This window comes from Grammomys surdaster, unplaced genomic scaffold, assembly GCF_004785775.1.
Source record: "Grammomys surdaster isolate TR1022 unplaced genomic scaffold, NIH_TR_1.0 365, whole genome shotgun sequence".
NCBI classification, from domain to species: Eukaryota; Metazoa; Chordata; class Mammalia; order Rodentia; family Muridae; genus Grammomys; species Grammomys surdaster.
Window position 1 is genome coordinate 247820 of NW_021604784.1, and position 17295 is coordinate 265114.

The 17295-nt window shown below is 42.1% G+C and overlaps 1 protein-coding gene across 1 annotated transcript in view; it reads left to right on the forward strand.

Moving 5' to 3' along the window:
- The first annotated feature begins 4542 nt into the window (after positions 1-4542).
- The window catches only part of Zc3h12c (zinc finger CCCH-type containing 12C), a 48290-nt gene continuing 35537 nt past the window's right edge, over positions 4543-17295 (forward strand). Inside the window, exon 1 of the mRNA XM_028780218.1 lies at positions 4543-4623. Within this exon, the coding sequence (XP_028636051.1) occupies positions 4543-4623 (81 nt within the window). The remainder of the gene's footprint in view (positions 4624-17295) is intronic.

Below are 17295 nucleotides of genomic sequence, written 5' to 3' on the forward strand. Positions count from 1 at the left end.
ACTCCTTGGTGGCTTTCCTTGGTGGCCTCCCTCAAATGCTGGAGGAAAGAGTCAAACAGCTGCTATGGAATCTTGTGGCTACCCATCAGAAAAATGAAGTCCCGGGATTGGTAAGCAGCACATTCTCATGTCTTCTAGTCTTCTTCCCTAAGAATGCAGCATTAATAAGCATTAATAAGCATTAATAAGCACTAATAAGCAGCTGTAGCTATGCCCCGAGACTCACTGGCCAAGAGTATGCTGTGTACCTCTGAGTGTCTTACATGGGGCATGTGCTTAGTAAACAGTTTTCTTGGAGTAATGAGGGTGAATGAAGCTAGGTTTTATTTATGGGCTGCTGGAATTACAGAATTACCTAAAGAATGTAGACGCTGCGAGTGAAGGGCGTCTGCTAGAGGAAAGGAAGGACTGTCAGCTCTAGAACTGAAGAGGAAGGCACACTGAAGGAACTACTGACCAGTTGAGGTAAGAATTTTGGCAGAAATGGTAGAGGTGTGACATAAGAGACAACTCTTGCAAACCCACGTGTAGCATAAGTCCATAAATGATCCATGAGAAAAGCCCCACGGACACTACTAGGAAACCTCTGAGTGCGAGTAGAAGCATTTGCCAGGATTATCTGACTGTTTTCAACCTGAAACTGTTTGAAGTCTCTGGCACTATTATGTAAGGTAGGGGGCAAATGAAAATTCTTGATAAAGGCAAGCCACAGTGGGGTGGGACAAGGATCTAAAATTGTACCTTTTATGATTCAAGCACCAATCTAGGAGTGTGCTAGTCTGTCTGCAAGCATCCTTTAGGAAGGAGTACGACTCTCACAACCATGCTTCCCCGTCTGAAGGGATCTTTACAAACTTGTAAGGCTGTCCAGAGATCTATTTCAAGTCCATGTTGCAATTCCAGGACCAGACTTGAACTCATAACTAAAATACAGATTCGCTCATGCAAATGAGATTGCAGGAAGCCCATTTAACTCAGAGCCATAGAAACATTTTCTTTTTATTAGAATTTTCTTTCAACACTGTTTTTACAAAAAAAAAAATGAATAGCCTTACCTGATTGCTTTGTAATGGAAAGCATGTTAAATTTTCGTCTTTTTCTTTCATTAGCAGATAAATCTATTGAACTATCTCCCATAGATAACACTTTGACATTCCTACACACTGAACCTGAATTTCTCTCAACCGTACATTTAAAACAGAGTAATTCTAGATTTTAGAAGTTGTTCCTTCTCTCCCACCCTTTGCCTTTCCTTCAGGTTTCACACCGCACTCATGTGTCTGCCCCTCCGACCACCCCCACCCTCCCACCCCCTACCCAACCCACATCTGCTCAACTCCATCTCACCACTGAGTGTACACCCAGATATACTCTTGGGTTTACACTTAACAGTAACGAGCGCCTTCCTTTCTTCTCTCGCCTTGCTGTTTACATCATTATCCCAGGCTTGTTCTACCGTGTGAGCATCAACATTTGCTTCCCATTCCCTTCTAACTATCCGCTGAATATAGCCCTGTCTACCTAAAGTATAAGGTGTTCTGGATGATCTTCTGAGGCTAGTGGGCTACATGGAGCCAAATATCCATCTGTACCTCCCTCCGTTTTTCTCCTCCATCCCTCCCTCCTTCCCCTTTCTGTTTTCACAGACTCTATTCTTCTGCCCTTCTTTTCTTCTCCAGCCTTTCCTTTGAGTCTCTGTTCCCCAGATTGCCTTGGCTGTTCTTGAATGCTGTCCTTGGATATGAACTTTGTTATCTCCATACTTATTGGAATACTATTCACCCATCAAATCCGCTTTCCCCTTTTCAAAGCTCGTGGTTATCTTTGGGTGTTCTTATCTCCCCAGCTAAAGGACAATGTGAATAAGGGCAGTTATTATATCTTATTCACATAACAGCTCCTAATTCTCGAGTCAAACTGCCTAAATTGTATTCCTTGTCGTCTTGGTTATTTACTGACTAGTCTTGGTTTTCTCATCTGTAAAAGGGGAGGGAGGTATGGCAGGTCATCCTCTACATGGGGTTTGTGGGCATTAAACAAGAAAGCACACGAAAAGATTAGTATTTGGGATTTTGTAATCATCCAATAAATACTAGCTTTTACAACTGATATTCATCTTGCCACCAAAGTACATCACACAGTGGCCTGATCTTCAGCTGCTCAATCCACATTCACTGGACTTGGCTGAGTCAACTGCAGGATAAGAGAAAGGCTGCGCAGGCAGTACATGGAGAAACTTCCTGGTGTCACTAAAGTCATGTCATAAGGCTGCTACTTACTGTTGTCTGCCAGCCAAATTCTCTCTAAGTCCCTGCCACTCTCTTAGTCCTGCTCCAGAGATCTGTAGGTTTGGCTGAGTATACAGGGGCGGCTTTCCCAGAGTATTCCCTCCTTCTTGCCAAAAAAATCTGACCTGCTGCAGAGAGCAGATTGCTAGCCTTCCTGGGGTCTCCAATGTGATACTAAAACTGTGTCCCACAGATGCCAACCTCCTGTCTGCAATCTTATTGAACAGGCCCCAAAAGTGGTCTGCCAAAAGTAGAGAATTGGCTAAGTAAGACACTCTGCTTTCCTAGGCTGACAGTGTCCATGGCATCATGTGAAGGGTGCTTTCAGCTGGGGCCTCCTCAATACCTAAAGTGCAAAACAGATGCAGTGGGGAGAGATGTGATTCTCAATGGAGCCAGGAAGGCAGGTTTCAGTTTTGTAAAATGAAAAGAAACATTCAGCTATACAGTTTGAGCTTCAGTAAATATCATGAATACTAGAACATTGAGTAGCCAGGGACTCAGGCTTAAATGATCTACGTCCTATTGAAAACAATTGAGAAAGATAAGAAACAATCCTAATAAAGGTAGAACATGTAACCAAAGGCGTCATAGACCAGCCCTGAGACAAACACATAGGAATCTTTCTTCTAATCTAAATTGTATAAAATTTTAGAACTTCGAAAGTCTGACGATAAACTGGATCCTAATAGCTAGCTCACCTGGCTGGAATGGCAATTTCATGAAATAAGTAAACTACTGATGGCAGGCACATGGTCTATTAGTGATCCTCCTGTTTCAGTTAGATGCCGCCGTCTGCAAGGGCAAGAAGTAAGACTTTGATGATAACATTTCCATAAGCAGGTGAGTAAGAGGTGGGAGCATTTCTGAGAAGCTGACCTAGATTGCTCTAGGTGTAGTTCACTTCTCTGAAACAGGAACGCTCAGCGCTCAGGGCTATTCACAGGTGTCTACCTCGGTGCACAGGGCTGCCTGCTTCCAACCGAAAGTGATCTACGTTCATCTCGGGTTTAACCTCAATTCCGATGTTGATTGCCATTTCCAGCAAAGCCGGTTTCCTAGCTGAAGGAAGCCCTTCCCAAAGGGTGAATTCCCTACAGCTTCATTTGTTTAAATTCCCTTAGTGGTCTTTATTGCGCAGGGTGTGGTGTTTTGTTTGCCCCTCCCCCATTTCAAGGTATTAATAATAAGTCAACAAACAAGTAACAAGCACCGAGAAAGCAACACGTCGATTTCCTTGACCACTCAGGGCATGATCTGGGATAGTGCAAGGTGAAGATGCTGTGGCCAGCACAAGAGGCGCCATCGGGGACACGGCAGGGGACTGGAAATGTTGTTGGGGAGAGGACTAGGGACCCTAGGGTTGGGCCCGGAGGGGAATGCAAGGGCGGGGAGGAGGCTCGGGTAGAACCCGACAGGTCTCAGCAGCTCCCCTCACCCCTCTCCACGCCTCCCGGGTTTCCCCCACTGGCTTAGGGTTTCCTGTTTCAGTTCTCGGCGTTCTCCAGCAGCAGGTGCTGGTTTGCCAAGCTCCTCTCCAGTGGCAGCGAAGGAAGTCCAGAGAGCGGAGGGGAGGAACGCGGCACGCAGTAGCTGCAGCGGCTCGAGGCGGGCAGGCGGGGAGGCGGGCGAGCGAGGAGCGTGGCGGCGGGCGGCGGAGCCCCGGGGCGCCTGAGAGCCGCGGCCCTGGCGTGCGGTCCGCCGGGCGTGCGGGCCGGCCAGCGGCATGGGGGAGCGTCCCGCTCGGCCCGAGCCCTAGCGGCGGCCGCGGCGGCCCGGCGCTGAGGCGAGAGGCGGCCGCCTGGCGGAGGGAGCCCGGGGCCGGCCCGGCTTCCAGAGCATGCCGTGATGGCTGCGGAGAAAACACTGCAGGTGGGTGGCACCGAGGCCCGCGGGGTGTGCGGAGGGCCGGGGTGGCCGCGCTAGCCTTTCCTCGCCGTCCTCAGTGTGGCTTGCACCCGAGCGAGCGGCGCGGGAGGCCCGCGGGGCAGGGAGGCCGCGCCCGATCGCCGAGCTCAGGCTCCGCCGGGGTCTGAGCGGCCGCGCTCGGGGAGCTCCAGGCCCAGGCGGCTCCGACCCCCGAGGTCGAGTGGCGCAGCGCCCGCCGCCGGGAACGCCGAGCGGGAAAGCCAAGCGCATCCTGTCCGCGGGCGGCGCCAGCCCCTTAGGGAATTCGACGAGGGGAGGCCGGGCCCGGCGGCCTAGAACGGCGGTCCAGTAGCTCCCGCCCGCCCCAGGGCCAGGGCCGGCGAACATGGAGGCGGGCCCGGTCGCCGCCGAGGGAAACGGACCCACGGCTGTGATCCTGCCGCTCGGACCCTCGCGCGCTCGTGGGGTGAGGCGTCGCCCGGCATCTCCATCCTGCCCCGGCCATTCGCTTTCATTACCATCTCTCCACCCGTCCTCTGGCGAGCCCTAGGGAAACCGACCTTCCACCCCTCGCCTGGTCTCCGTCCTCAGCCTCTTGCCCAAAGCCCGCGCCCATTTCAGCTAGGCTCATTTTTAACTCCCTTTGAGCGACAAGGTGTTACTTAACTTGGAGAAATGAATCCCGCTTTTCCTCCCTACACTGTTTTATCCTTTATTGTCCCTTAAAATCCTTACAAACAGCGGTTGCTTCCAAGCACTGATTACTCTAACTGGGTCTCCTGCTGCTTTGGGTATCCGTTAACACTGGGGGTTTGTGTTCTCAGTTTTGTGATAAAGAGATGAAGCCGTAATCCACATTTAAGGAAAGTTCTCCTATTGGTTGCAGGACTGTCTTGGAGTATCTCCAGCTCCATCAGGCGCTTATTGATTCAGATTTTTTTTAACCGCCTTAGAATAGATAAAGAGATAATTGGGCCTAAGCGTTGTATATTTAGAAATCTGAGAAAGTTGTACAGTTCTTCACTCATTTCCTTATTGAGATTTTCGTGTCTACTTCAAATATAAACAGAAACCAGGAGACCTACCTAACTTTTTTTTTTGGGGGGGGCTTTCCAAGACCCATTTAAAAAGACTACAGCTAGAAGCAGCGGGACGCATGCCTGTGAACCTAGCACTCAGCTAATGCAACAGGATCCTAAGTTCGAGGCTAGCCAGGGTTGAGTAGGAGGATGTATCAAACAAAATAATGGGACAAGAGATAACCTAAGTTTATTTATTCTCTTACATGTATAATTAATTGATTTTACGGCTTCTTAAATCTTGGTAGTCTCTGACTTCTGAATAGATGGCCCAAGGCCATTCTCTTTTCAGACATTTCTTTCTGTTCTTGCACTTCAGCGTTGCTAAGTCTACCCACTTGAAGGTACCATAGACACATCAAAATGACCTGTTTGGTTGAATCTGAATTCATGACTTGAACTATTTGAATATTTTTTTCTTGGAGAATCGGTTTTACTTTCCTAGCAAGTTGCAGTTCTTCTAGTATCTGACCATTAAGAAGAGTAAACACGCCTTTAGTCCCAACATTTGGGGGGCAGAAGCAGGCAGATCTCTTGAGTTCTAGGCCAGCGTGGTCTATATAGCAAGTTCTAGGTTGGTCAGGGATATAATGTTGGTATCCTTGCCTCCAAATAGGCAAAAACAAAAACAAAAGAGGAAACATTGTAAATAAAATTAATGACTACTTTCTTTTCTCTTTGATATTTGGGGTTGAATTTTGGAATTTTCTGAATGCTAGGGTTTCTAAACACTGACTTTTAAGCCCATAACCCAAGTGAATGACAACAAAGAGATCAATATTTTTTAACTTCTATTTAATAATGAGAGTCTAATGGAACTATTTTGTTGTAATGGAAATTGACACTTGGAATGTTTGTGTACTGGGGGAGGCACTTTTATTACTCATTTCCTTTTACCATCTTTTTAAATGATTACAATAAAAATGTCCTGTTTTATATTTGGGGGCTCTCTGGAGACATCTTAATGGGTTACAACTGCCAAATTAGACCCCAAGTGGTTAGTATAAAATTATCCTTAAGACATTTTCTACTCCAAAATTGAATTACCTTGTTATTCTAGCCGAGTTCAATGGTTCTTGCATTTAACTACTGCATATGTCTAAAAGTGTTGCTGTCAGTATATACTCGGTGATTTGCATAAGTGTAGAAGGGTTGCAATTCTTTTGCATTCTGATTTCAAGTTTTAAAAAAATAAGATGTTGAATTCTTTTAAAATTTTTAATGTTAGAATGTAAAATTATAAACTGGTCTTCCAGTTATTGTTCATTTAAAGTTGGTATACTTCTGTTTCATTGTTAAATAATTATTTAGGTATAGAGTAAGATCCCTAACCTCTGGAGAACTTCTTACTAACAGAACATAATGTTTAATGGAAATCTCTTAAGCATTGCGAGTGAAGTAGTGAAAAATTCAGATTCCATATAAGGCTTCACAATTAAGTTCAAGTAGATAGCACCATGTGAGGGTCATGTCCTAGGACCCGGGCTGGAAAGCAGAGTCGGTGGGCCTGTGGCATGTGGCAGTCATATGGTATTGTTTGTATTAGGAAGACAGGTAATAAGTGGGTGAATAATTAACATTTCTTGAAGGAAGATTCCAGGTTTAGTCTTTAACTATTGAGAGCCTGGAGGTTGACCTGCAGTGAACCAAATATTCCAGAAAAGCTTAGTGTGTTTTAAGTCAGCCCATGGGCCTGCAGCAGTTTCCCTCCAGTGGACAGTGGTAGGATGAGGTTTCAAAGGTAGCCATGCTACATCCTACTGTGACGATATGAATGTCTCTGTAACTTTACCATAGATTTGCCTGTTACTGTTAAGATGGAACAGTACAGAGCCATCAGCCTTCTAGGGAGTTTGTTTTTAAGAAGGCAGACCACTTTCCCAAAGATGTGGAGTTATATTGTTTAAAGAGTTGAATCCTTCCTTCTGGTTCCTAGAATAACATGCACCAAGGATTTACTTATGGTAATGACTATATTCCAAGTATTTTCTTTTTTTAAATGTTATTTTATGTACTCATCCTCCTGCTGTCAGGCACTTACACTTCCTAATATGAACATCATAATAACTTTTATCAAATAACTCAGTAAACACTTGTTTTGTATCTGTGGTTTAAGAATATATTTCTAAGCATAGCGATGGAAAAGAATGCATGTTTTACCACAAGGTGAATTGATATGTAAACCCATTAGCAAAGAGTAAGAAGACTGTGGGGCAGTAGTGGTACTCACCTTTAATCCTAGCACTCAGGAGGCGGAGGTGGGTGTAGTTCTGAGTTTGAGGCCAACCTGGTCTATAGAGCAAGTTCCAGAACAGACAGAGCTGCACCAAGAAACCCAGTCTCCATTAACAAAGAAACAAACTAGTAAGAAGGTTGATTTTATCATGCTTTAATTAAAGATTAACTTTAAAAATCTTTGACAGTTGGGCAGGTAAGATTGCTGCCAAGCCTGAAGACCTGGATTTGATTGACGGCACCAACAAGGTGGAAGGAGAGAATCAGCTCTCACAGGTTGTCCTGTGACCTCCTGTGAGCACTGTAGTGTGCACATATAAATTAATGGTCCAGGTGACTGAGTTACGTAGCTCTGCCGAATGTCATTTGTGTGAGGTGTGATAATGCCAGGAGCTTTGATGTTGACTCACATCAGTGACGGGGTTTTGTCTGTCAGTAGCTTCTCTTTAGTGACACTGTCACTCACTTTCTCTAATTTACAGATGATATCAGCTCTGCATTGTGAAACTAGATGATAGCTAGCCAACCTTGTACCTAAAAAGTCAGTGACCCGGTGGATCTGTCCAGCCTGTTCCCCACATGAGGCCCAGGATGACTAAGGATGGGGCCCAGCACAGCACTCTAGACTTGCTTCAAACATAAGGGGTTTGGTTCATTTGCTTTGCTAATTCCATTGTGTAGTTTTCAAGCTCTGCAAATCATGTTGTGTGTTACTGTGTCAGAAGCTTGGACACATATGGTAGAGGATGTTAAGATATAGAGGTTGAAGAATGAAGGGTTGTGTTGTAGGGAAAAGGCATATGCAGCCTCTGACGTCAGCCTGCCATAGCCCTGTCATTTCTGGGTCTTATCCTAAATAAAATTCTTCACTTTATTTCTGTTCCTACCCATCAAACACTATCTACTTTGTAGCTTTACTTTTACTGGGACAAAATAATAAATGAGGGCTGATAAGACTGCTCAGTGTAAGGCGCTTGCTTCCAGGCCTGACATCCAAAATCAAGAATCTACAGAGTGGAGGCAGAAAACTGTCTCTCATGGGTTGTCCTCTGACCTCCACAAGTACTATTCTCACACACACACACACACACACACACACACACAGAGAGAGAGAGAGAGAGAGAGAGAGAGAGAGAGAGAGAGAGAGAGAGACAGAGAGAGAGACAGAGACAGAGAGAGAGAGAGACAGAGAGAGAGACAGAGACAGACAGAGACAGACAGAGGGAGAGGGAGAGAGACAGAGACAGAGAGAGAGAGAGATACAAGGCATTAAACCACACTCAACAGTATCATTGGTTTGATTGCACAGGAGATTTTATTTCTTTTGCTTTTTACTTCCTGACTTTTAGTTGTATTGGGAGGAACTGAAGTTGCCAGATGTAAAACTTCTGTAAAATCAAGCTTTTATTGTTACAAATTTACAAGCTTATATTTTTAGATTTTTCAGAAATCCTTTAAATCTATTACTTTGTGTCTTTTAGGATGAAGCTAAAATTAGTTTTTATTCTTAGTCATCTGTGCTCATTTCCTATTCAAAGTTATGTGGGCTTCATTTTACCCTCTTCTGAGAGTTACTCTGTTTCAGATCTTGGCTTTTACTTCATAAGTTATTTTAATTGTTTCATTCACTTACATTAAATGGTTTGCTCATATAATGGAAGCCATCTCATTGGAACTTACCCTTTTTTAACTAGGTGTGTCCTTCTCTGTGGCCTGATTGAGTTGATCATAAACATTACTTTCTGGGATTTTCGTTATAATTTTAAGATGACTGGTACAGCTACAAACAACTTGAAATGTACAATAAATGGCTTTTATAGATGAAATATTCCTGGTTTTGCTGAGACAAAATGTGCCTAGAGTACCAGAAGTCATGGGTTTAAAGTCCAAGTCTATACAAGTGCTCACTCAGTAAACTAGGATATTTTTGTAAATGCTATCTCAGTTATTTTTTTACTACTTCAACCTAGCTTTTAAAATTAAAATTGCAGTGTGATATTTTATCACATTTGTAAAACATTGAAAAGGTATAAAATAATAATGAAAACATCTATAATTCTTACCTAAAGATAACTTAAAATGTTAACTAGTTATATATTCCTTGTTTTTACTTTAAAATTCCTTTAATCATTATAAGCACAGACTTCAAAAATGTTCCTGCTCTTTATATTCCTTTAAGGGGTTCTTTTTACTGCCTGGATGACATTGAACATATTCAAATATTACAATTTGATTTTTAAAAAAGACTCAAATAAGATTAGAAATGAAAAAGAAACATTAAAACTGATATCACGAACATAAAAACAGATTACTTGAACTTATGAAGAACTGCATGCTCCCAACTAGGAAAACCTAAAACAAGTGGAGACATTTCTGGACACAAAGATCCCAATAAAATTTTTTCCCCATAAGAAATAATTGAGGGACAAATTTCTCAGTATAAAGCTCTGTGCCCAATGTACCTTCTTATGAATTTTGTTTTTATTTTTATCATTTTAAAACCATGTGCATTTATGTGAGTATATGCACATAAGTGTCCAGGTCAGAGACCAGAAGAAATGTCAGATGCCCTAGAGCTGGAGTTAGAGGCACTTGTAAGTTACCTGAACTGAGTGCTGGAAACTGAACTCAGGTCTTTTAACTGCTGAAGCATCTCTCCAGCCCATATTTTAAGCACATTGTCTGGTATGTGATCACAGCAGCTGACCTCTGGAGAAGGTACACTAGTTGGCATTCCTGTAAGCATCCTATGAGTGTCCATTTCTATGCACCTGTCAGTGTTTGTGCCCACAGTCTGGTTGATTTGCTACCTGTGAGTGCACATAGTGCTCGGAAGCAGATTTTACAGTCAGGGGACCAGACTGAGCTCCTGTTGTGTTGCTGCCTGGCATGGATGAGATTTGGGCTGCATTTCATTTTCATTTCCTTAAGTCTCAGGTTCCTGGTCTATTAAATGGTGATAGTAACAGCTGTTAGGATATGATCATGTAGTATGACTGTTGGGAAGGACTGGTGGTACACACTGAATCACAGAAGCCCTTAACTGTCATAGTTATTAGTAACAGCTTCTCATTATTTTATAGGAACATAGTCTCATTATGTTAACATAATGCCCCAAGTAAAAAATTACATACCATGAAAACATACTTGATGAATCGCTCGATGAAGTGATTAGAATGTTATATAAGTGACTATATGTTCAATATAATAGCCCGTTACTCAGCTTGTTACATTCGTTATCTCTTTAAAGTGAACTGCTTAGTTTACAAATGCTGGTTCCATATGGACACACTTATTTACTAAATCGTTGCTTCCCTACAGCCTTAGCCATTGTTTACCAAACCCAATGGGTTAAAAGTTTTCCCAAGAAAAATAAATGGGGTTACCAGGGGCTGGAGAGATGGCTCAATTGTTAAGAGCACTGATTGCCTTTCTAAAGGTCCAGAGTTCAATTCCCAGCCACCACATGGTGGCTCACAACCATCTGTAATGGGATCTGATGCCCTCTTCTGGTGGGTCTGATGACAGTGACAGTGTACTTATTTTAAAAAGAAAAAAAAATGTTAATTTTTTACACAACGAATTCAAATTTCTTCCAAAAGACAGAGATAAACTAATTCTCTACGCATAAGCACACACACACACACACACACACACACACACACACACAAGAAGAATAAAAAAGAGTTATAGCAGCTATATTTACCTTTGTAACCTGTCTCAATTAGCATGTCTCTCCTGACAGTCGTACATATTAGTGAGTTGATGAATTTATTGGATACTGGCTTAAACCCCCATTGGCTTTGGATTGGTAATCTTGCCCCTTGTCATTTTCTCACTTTTCATCAAAGTATTACTTTAAAACTATTACTTGTGCAGACTTGCAATAAAGTTTAACTAGGTAACATGTAATTTATATGTCCTGAATTTTAGTTAAATGACTATCAGTTAGATAAACTTTTAAGTCATTGTTTGATTTCTTGCAAGTCAAAATGATTCTTTGGGGATATTTTTAAATACATGATTTTATCCAGTAGTGATATCTGGGGGAACTAATATGGCTTTAATTTTCAATAGTTAATTTGTAGGCCCATGAAGCAAACTAACTGAAGAGTATGGCAAACAGCAGTATATTGCTTTTGGCGACATGGTGGGTAGAAAGGACAAGGTTAGTGAGACCGTTCTGTAGGAAGGACGGCTGTTCTTAGTCTGTCCCCAGCCATGCGTTCTACAGGAAACTTTTAACATCTCCCATCCGAGTCATGAAAAGAAAGAAATGGCGCTATTTAAAGGAAACACCAGTTCCCTTTTAGGCACTTGTTTTATTGTCTTGTAAATATTGTCTTGTGATTTCATTTCTTCTCTCCACCAGTTTCCCTGTCCCTGACAGAGTTTCACTATGGCCTTTGGCTGTCCTGGAACTCACTGTGTACACAAGGCTGGCCTCAAACTCACGAAGATCCACCTGCCTCCACGTTCCTAGCAATGGGATTAAAGGATTGCACCCCAACACTTGCTACCTCCCATATTTCTGCCCACCAGTAAATCAATGGATTTCTTCTAAATTGCTGGTTGCCAACAATTTTCATGCATTTTTTTTTTTACCAGTTACTAACATCTTCTAATTAACATCACTAGCTGGAGTCTCTTCTGGCATCATAACCTTGTTTTTTTTCTAACAAAACAATATACTGTGTTTTTGGCTTTTCTGGACTAAATGTTACCTCTTTTTCCCTCGAGAAACATTGCTCTAGATTATTTTTGTTTTACAAGTTAGTAGGATGATATCACAGACAAAGGAATATAATAGAGCATGTGAACTCTGAAGGCATTTGATTTGCGGCTCTGTAAATGGGAGAACAGCTTGTAAGGTACAATAATAGGCTTTTCCTGAAGGGTGTTCTTTTTTCTGTATTCATAAGAAGAAAACTTTAGAGTTATATCCATGTGATATGAGTAACCAGCGTGAGCTGTTTGTTTCCTTGGCTCTTTAAACAAGTGGTGTGTGGGACCCAGTGAGGCCGTGGCCTGCATGCTATTCTTTCTTTAGGTTAATAGAGAGAACCTTTATAATTATTCTATTAAGAATATAAAATAAATACTATAAATCAAGCTTTCTACTTTCGGTACTGTAGTTTCCATTACTAACATTTTAAAGAATATGCTTCTGCCTTTCCTGTGTGGCAGGTACGAAGTTACTGTATGTATTAATCCCACTGGTGGTTCTAGACACTATGCTGAGGAGCTGAGAGAGGACGAGCAGCTTCTCTGGGCACCAGGTTATTCCAGGCAGCAGGGTATGGTACTCTTTCTTATACTCTAAACTGTAAGTGTATAATTGATTCTAGCCTTGTTCATCCTCTTCTCGTTAGATTCCTGCTGCAGTTAAATGTACCCTAGGACTTACAGTAAGTATTCAGAGACAAAACCAGTGAATCATCTCTAGAAATAGAGGCACCTAAATAGCAACAAGTGATTCCATCTGCTTCTGTGGCATTGAGAGATACTGTTGAATGAAATAACCACATCTCTTTTAAGTCAGCAAACCCTGGAGTCTGTGTGTAGCAAATGGATAAGTTACAGAAAATGACAAGTCCTTCCCTCATGTTTATACATTAGATAACTTAATAGTATATTCATATTTGAGTTAACTAAGAACATACAGGATCACGTTTGGTGCAGAGGTTCACTATGTCGTCTAGGGTACTAGAACTCATGACCCTCTTACCTCTGCCTCTAATATCTGACCTGCTTAATAGATCATTTTAATACAACCAACATTCCTGGTTTTCTTCTGAATATATTTCTACAACTGATATTTGCAAGGCAGCACATAGTATGGTGCACATGTGATATGAAAATATAGTTAATACTGACTTGTTATTACGCATCTATTCTAAGGGCTTGATCATTAATTTTCAAAATCAACCATCTTATATGCCTTTATTTTCCACAACTGGGGATAACCAGGCATGGAGAGATTAATTTACCCAAGACCTTAGGTAGGTCAATACATGGGTAAGTAGACAGACACATACATGTAATCTCTTAGTGAATTATTAGTAAATATAGTCATATATATATTTTTATATCATATGTAGCATTTAAAAATGTAGTCATTCCTCTTACCGTATATCAGGGTCAGCACATACTCATGTATGTGCACACAGGCTCGTGCCATCGCGCGTGCGTGAACACACACACACACACACACACACATTGTTCTTTTATATTTCAATATGACTAGTTAAACGTTACGGAGCAGGTATAAAGGCTGATGGGGCAGAGGCACTCTGTTTCTTTTACATTGTAATACATGTACACACACACATCTGGAACACTCAAGAGTCTCAGAAAAACATGAAAGGACAAGTTGAGTTGTTCACTAAAGTTTCATGTCTAACGTCTAACAAGTATTTTCTAAGAGATTATCAATAGGTAATCAGAAAATATGAGTGAAAGAAATATTCCCTTATATTTCAGTATTCACAGCAATGAAAACAAAACAGCAAAGTATTTTAAGTTTCTTGAGAAATATATGACCTATGAAAGGGCCCATGGAAAGATGAAGGAGACATCAGTGGACTCGGTGTCATGAGTCACGCTGCTCAGCACCACAAGACTCAGTGTCTTCAGTGGGGCCTCTTACGGAAGGGCTGCTGCAGGATCCCCAGCAAGTTCACAACAGCATTTTTGCTAAAAATTTGGTCAAGACAACTAACACAGATCTGGAAGAATGTACATAGACCCATGGCCAGGATATGAATGTGGAAAGAGCAGAAAGGATAACAGGAAAAGACTGTACATAGTGGACCCAGCCTGCTATAGCCTACAGTTGTGCAGTTGTGGTTAGGTACAGAGATAGAGAAAGATCAGGAGCACGGAGCAGAGAAGTAAGCCCACGTTTAGAAGGTGGTATATAAGACTGGGACAGTAGCTGTCAAACCCCAGTAAACCCTCCAGTAGAATTCCCACCTCAGAGTAAAGGCCAAATTCTTTCTATGACCTACAACCTGGGGGCTCAGGACCACTACGAGGATGTGAAAATGTGGACTTGGTAAATCAGAATCTTGAGGATTTTTGTCTGATTCGAATACAGTGTCAAGTTTTTAGAAGCATTGCCCCTTACCACTCTGGTTTCTCTGTCATTATTTCAGTTCCTTGTCACCGCTGCCTGACCCTCTATACACTCTGTGACTTAAGAGAAGAGGATGCCCTTTGACACTTGCTGTATCCCAGTGCAAGACACCTAGGACGCACTCAGTTTAGAGTAAAGCTGCTATTAAAATAGGTCTAGAAAAATTTTCAAGAAAGAGCAAAATTACAATGGGTTCTTATGATTCATTGTAGCTTTGCCGTATAAAGTTCCCACAAACAATTAATGAGAGAATGCTGAGCCATTTCCTCCCACATTGTCTGTGGAAGATACTTTCTAAGACCATAGTGGGTTTTCAGATAGTGTGAGTGATAGCTGTGTAGACGTCATTCGTTAGATCTCGAAGACTGATCTAATGATGGAAAGTCCTTTAATTATGATATCGTTAGGATTATTCTTTTTAGCCTGCTTTACCAAGCAGCTTTAATTAGTTTGCCATGTGGAATTAACACAAAAACGTAACAGACCTGTGTGTAGCTTAAGAAGCTGGACTTGCCTTTACAAGGCCTTTCGTAGACTTACCGATCAGATCAGGTACATTGTGCTCCAGGAAAAAGACAGAGGCAGTAAGTTCTACCCCATTGGGCTCTGCATAACTATGAATCCAAAGGAGCATGCGGGACTCAGAGTCTTGGGCTTCCTTGAGTGTTAGCCACACCAGAAACTCTACTCTGAAATGCTCCTCACTCTGTCACATAATGATAAACTCTTTGAACAGAGTAGCATTTTTGTATTCAAATCGGCAAGGACCTTTTTTTTTTTTTAATGCTTGAATTTTTACGAGAGGATCTTGAGGTTTAAGTGCACTGCTGCATGCTAAATCATCTGTACAAAGGAGGAGCTGGGCAGACAGTAACTCTGCTCTCAGGAAGCTCATCCGCCTCATAGATCAGCGCAGCTTAGACAGACTCAGGTTATAGAAGCTCAAGTCGTTGGGAATCTTTAAGCATTAAGAAGATCTTATGGAAAAGTGAGCCTTGGATTTGACTTAGGGTGACAGGTGTGATCAGGATGAGAGCACCTCGGGCAAATCTCTTTAAGTTCTGCACCTTTGGTTTTGCTGTCTCTTTACTACAAGTGAGACAAGAAGTGTGACTATAGGGCCAGAGGAAGCCCTATCATCTTGAAAACAAAGACAATTAGCAACTCGTGATTTGAAGCTGTTTAGCCTGAGAATGATGTCATTGGAAATGACTTTGTCAGGAGGACACCTGGAGTGAGTGATTAAGGAGGTAAATAAGAGAAAAGTCTCTTAAGCCTGAGGCGAGGGGATTTGCCTGCCTGGAGGTTATTCATATGCAGGAGGAGAACAAAGTTGAGAAGAGAAAATAACCGGGATTTAGTTAACTAGGACTTAATGAAAGAGCTGAACACTGGGCAGAGGTGACTAGTTTCTAGGTGACTAGTTGCCACACGAAGAGCTCCTTAATCAAGTGAGAACCAGCACACAGCTCACGAGTAAATACAGACCTGGGCTGTGTTTTCCAAGGCTGAACATTTGTTGCATGTATATTTTTGTTTTATCAACATGAAAATTAACCTGAAACGTGAGTTATCTTTTGTTTTAATGTTATTCACTGCCACTTTCTTCTCTTCTGCTTCTGTTATATCACCTCATCAGATAACCTCCAGCCCACTCTATGTAACTCTGAGAGAACTGCCAATCACAGCCCCACGTACCTCTGGCCACACTATTTAGGTGAAAGGATGAGTGACCTAAAACTGCACTTCTAAGGCTGTTTCAGGAATTTGAATAGCCATTCCAGAGTCTTTAGATGAAAGCATTCCAGAAACCTGACATGTCAAACCCTGAGTTCTGTCCTGCCTTTCAGAAGGTTTAAAAGTTGAGTTCTTTATTTTTTTTTTTTGATCCTTGTGTCAGTCAGGGTTACTGTTGCTGTGATGTAACAGAGTGACCAAAGCAACTTGAGGAAGAAAGGGTTTGTTTGTTTTACATAATACAAGCAAAGGACCACTGAAGGAAGTCAAAGCAAGAACTCAAACCAGGTAGGAACTTGGAGGCAGAAGCTGATGCAGAGGCCAAGGAGGTTTGCTGCTTACTGCTCCATGACCTGCTCAGCCTGCTCTCTTACTGAATCAAGAAGCACTAGTCTAGGGATAGCACCACCGACAATGCTCTAGGCTCTCCCACACTATACACATCAGTCATTAATTAAGAAAATGTTCTACAGGCTTGCCTACAGCCTGATCTTATGGAGGCATTTTCTCAAAAGAGGTTCCCCTTTTACAAACTACTCTATAGCCTGTACCAGGTTGACATAAAATTAGCCAGTGTAAGCCTGTAAGCTTTTTATAAAATGTATTTTTCTTTAAAAGTTTGTTTTTCCTGTGGATAAAGAGTTAAAAAAAATACACATGGGTTATTTCTTACTGTGTTGTGTGCTTGTTTTTTGAGACACCGTCTCACTCTGCAGCCCAGGTCAGCCTTGAACTCAACATCTTCCCTTCCAAGTGCTAGGTTAGCAGCTGCGAAGCCAGTGCACCTACTTCCTACTCCCCTGTTCTTTCTACTTTTATTTACTCTTGGTATATACTCGTGGTTCTTTTAGGAGCAAATAAGTCTTATACTAAAGATTTTTGATAATTCCTTCTTGGTATGGATTGAGAAAGATGTTTTTATTATAAAACAGTACTTTTTTAATTAGTC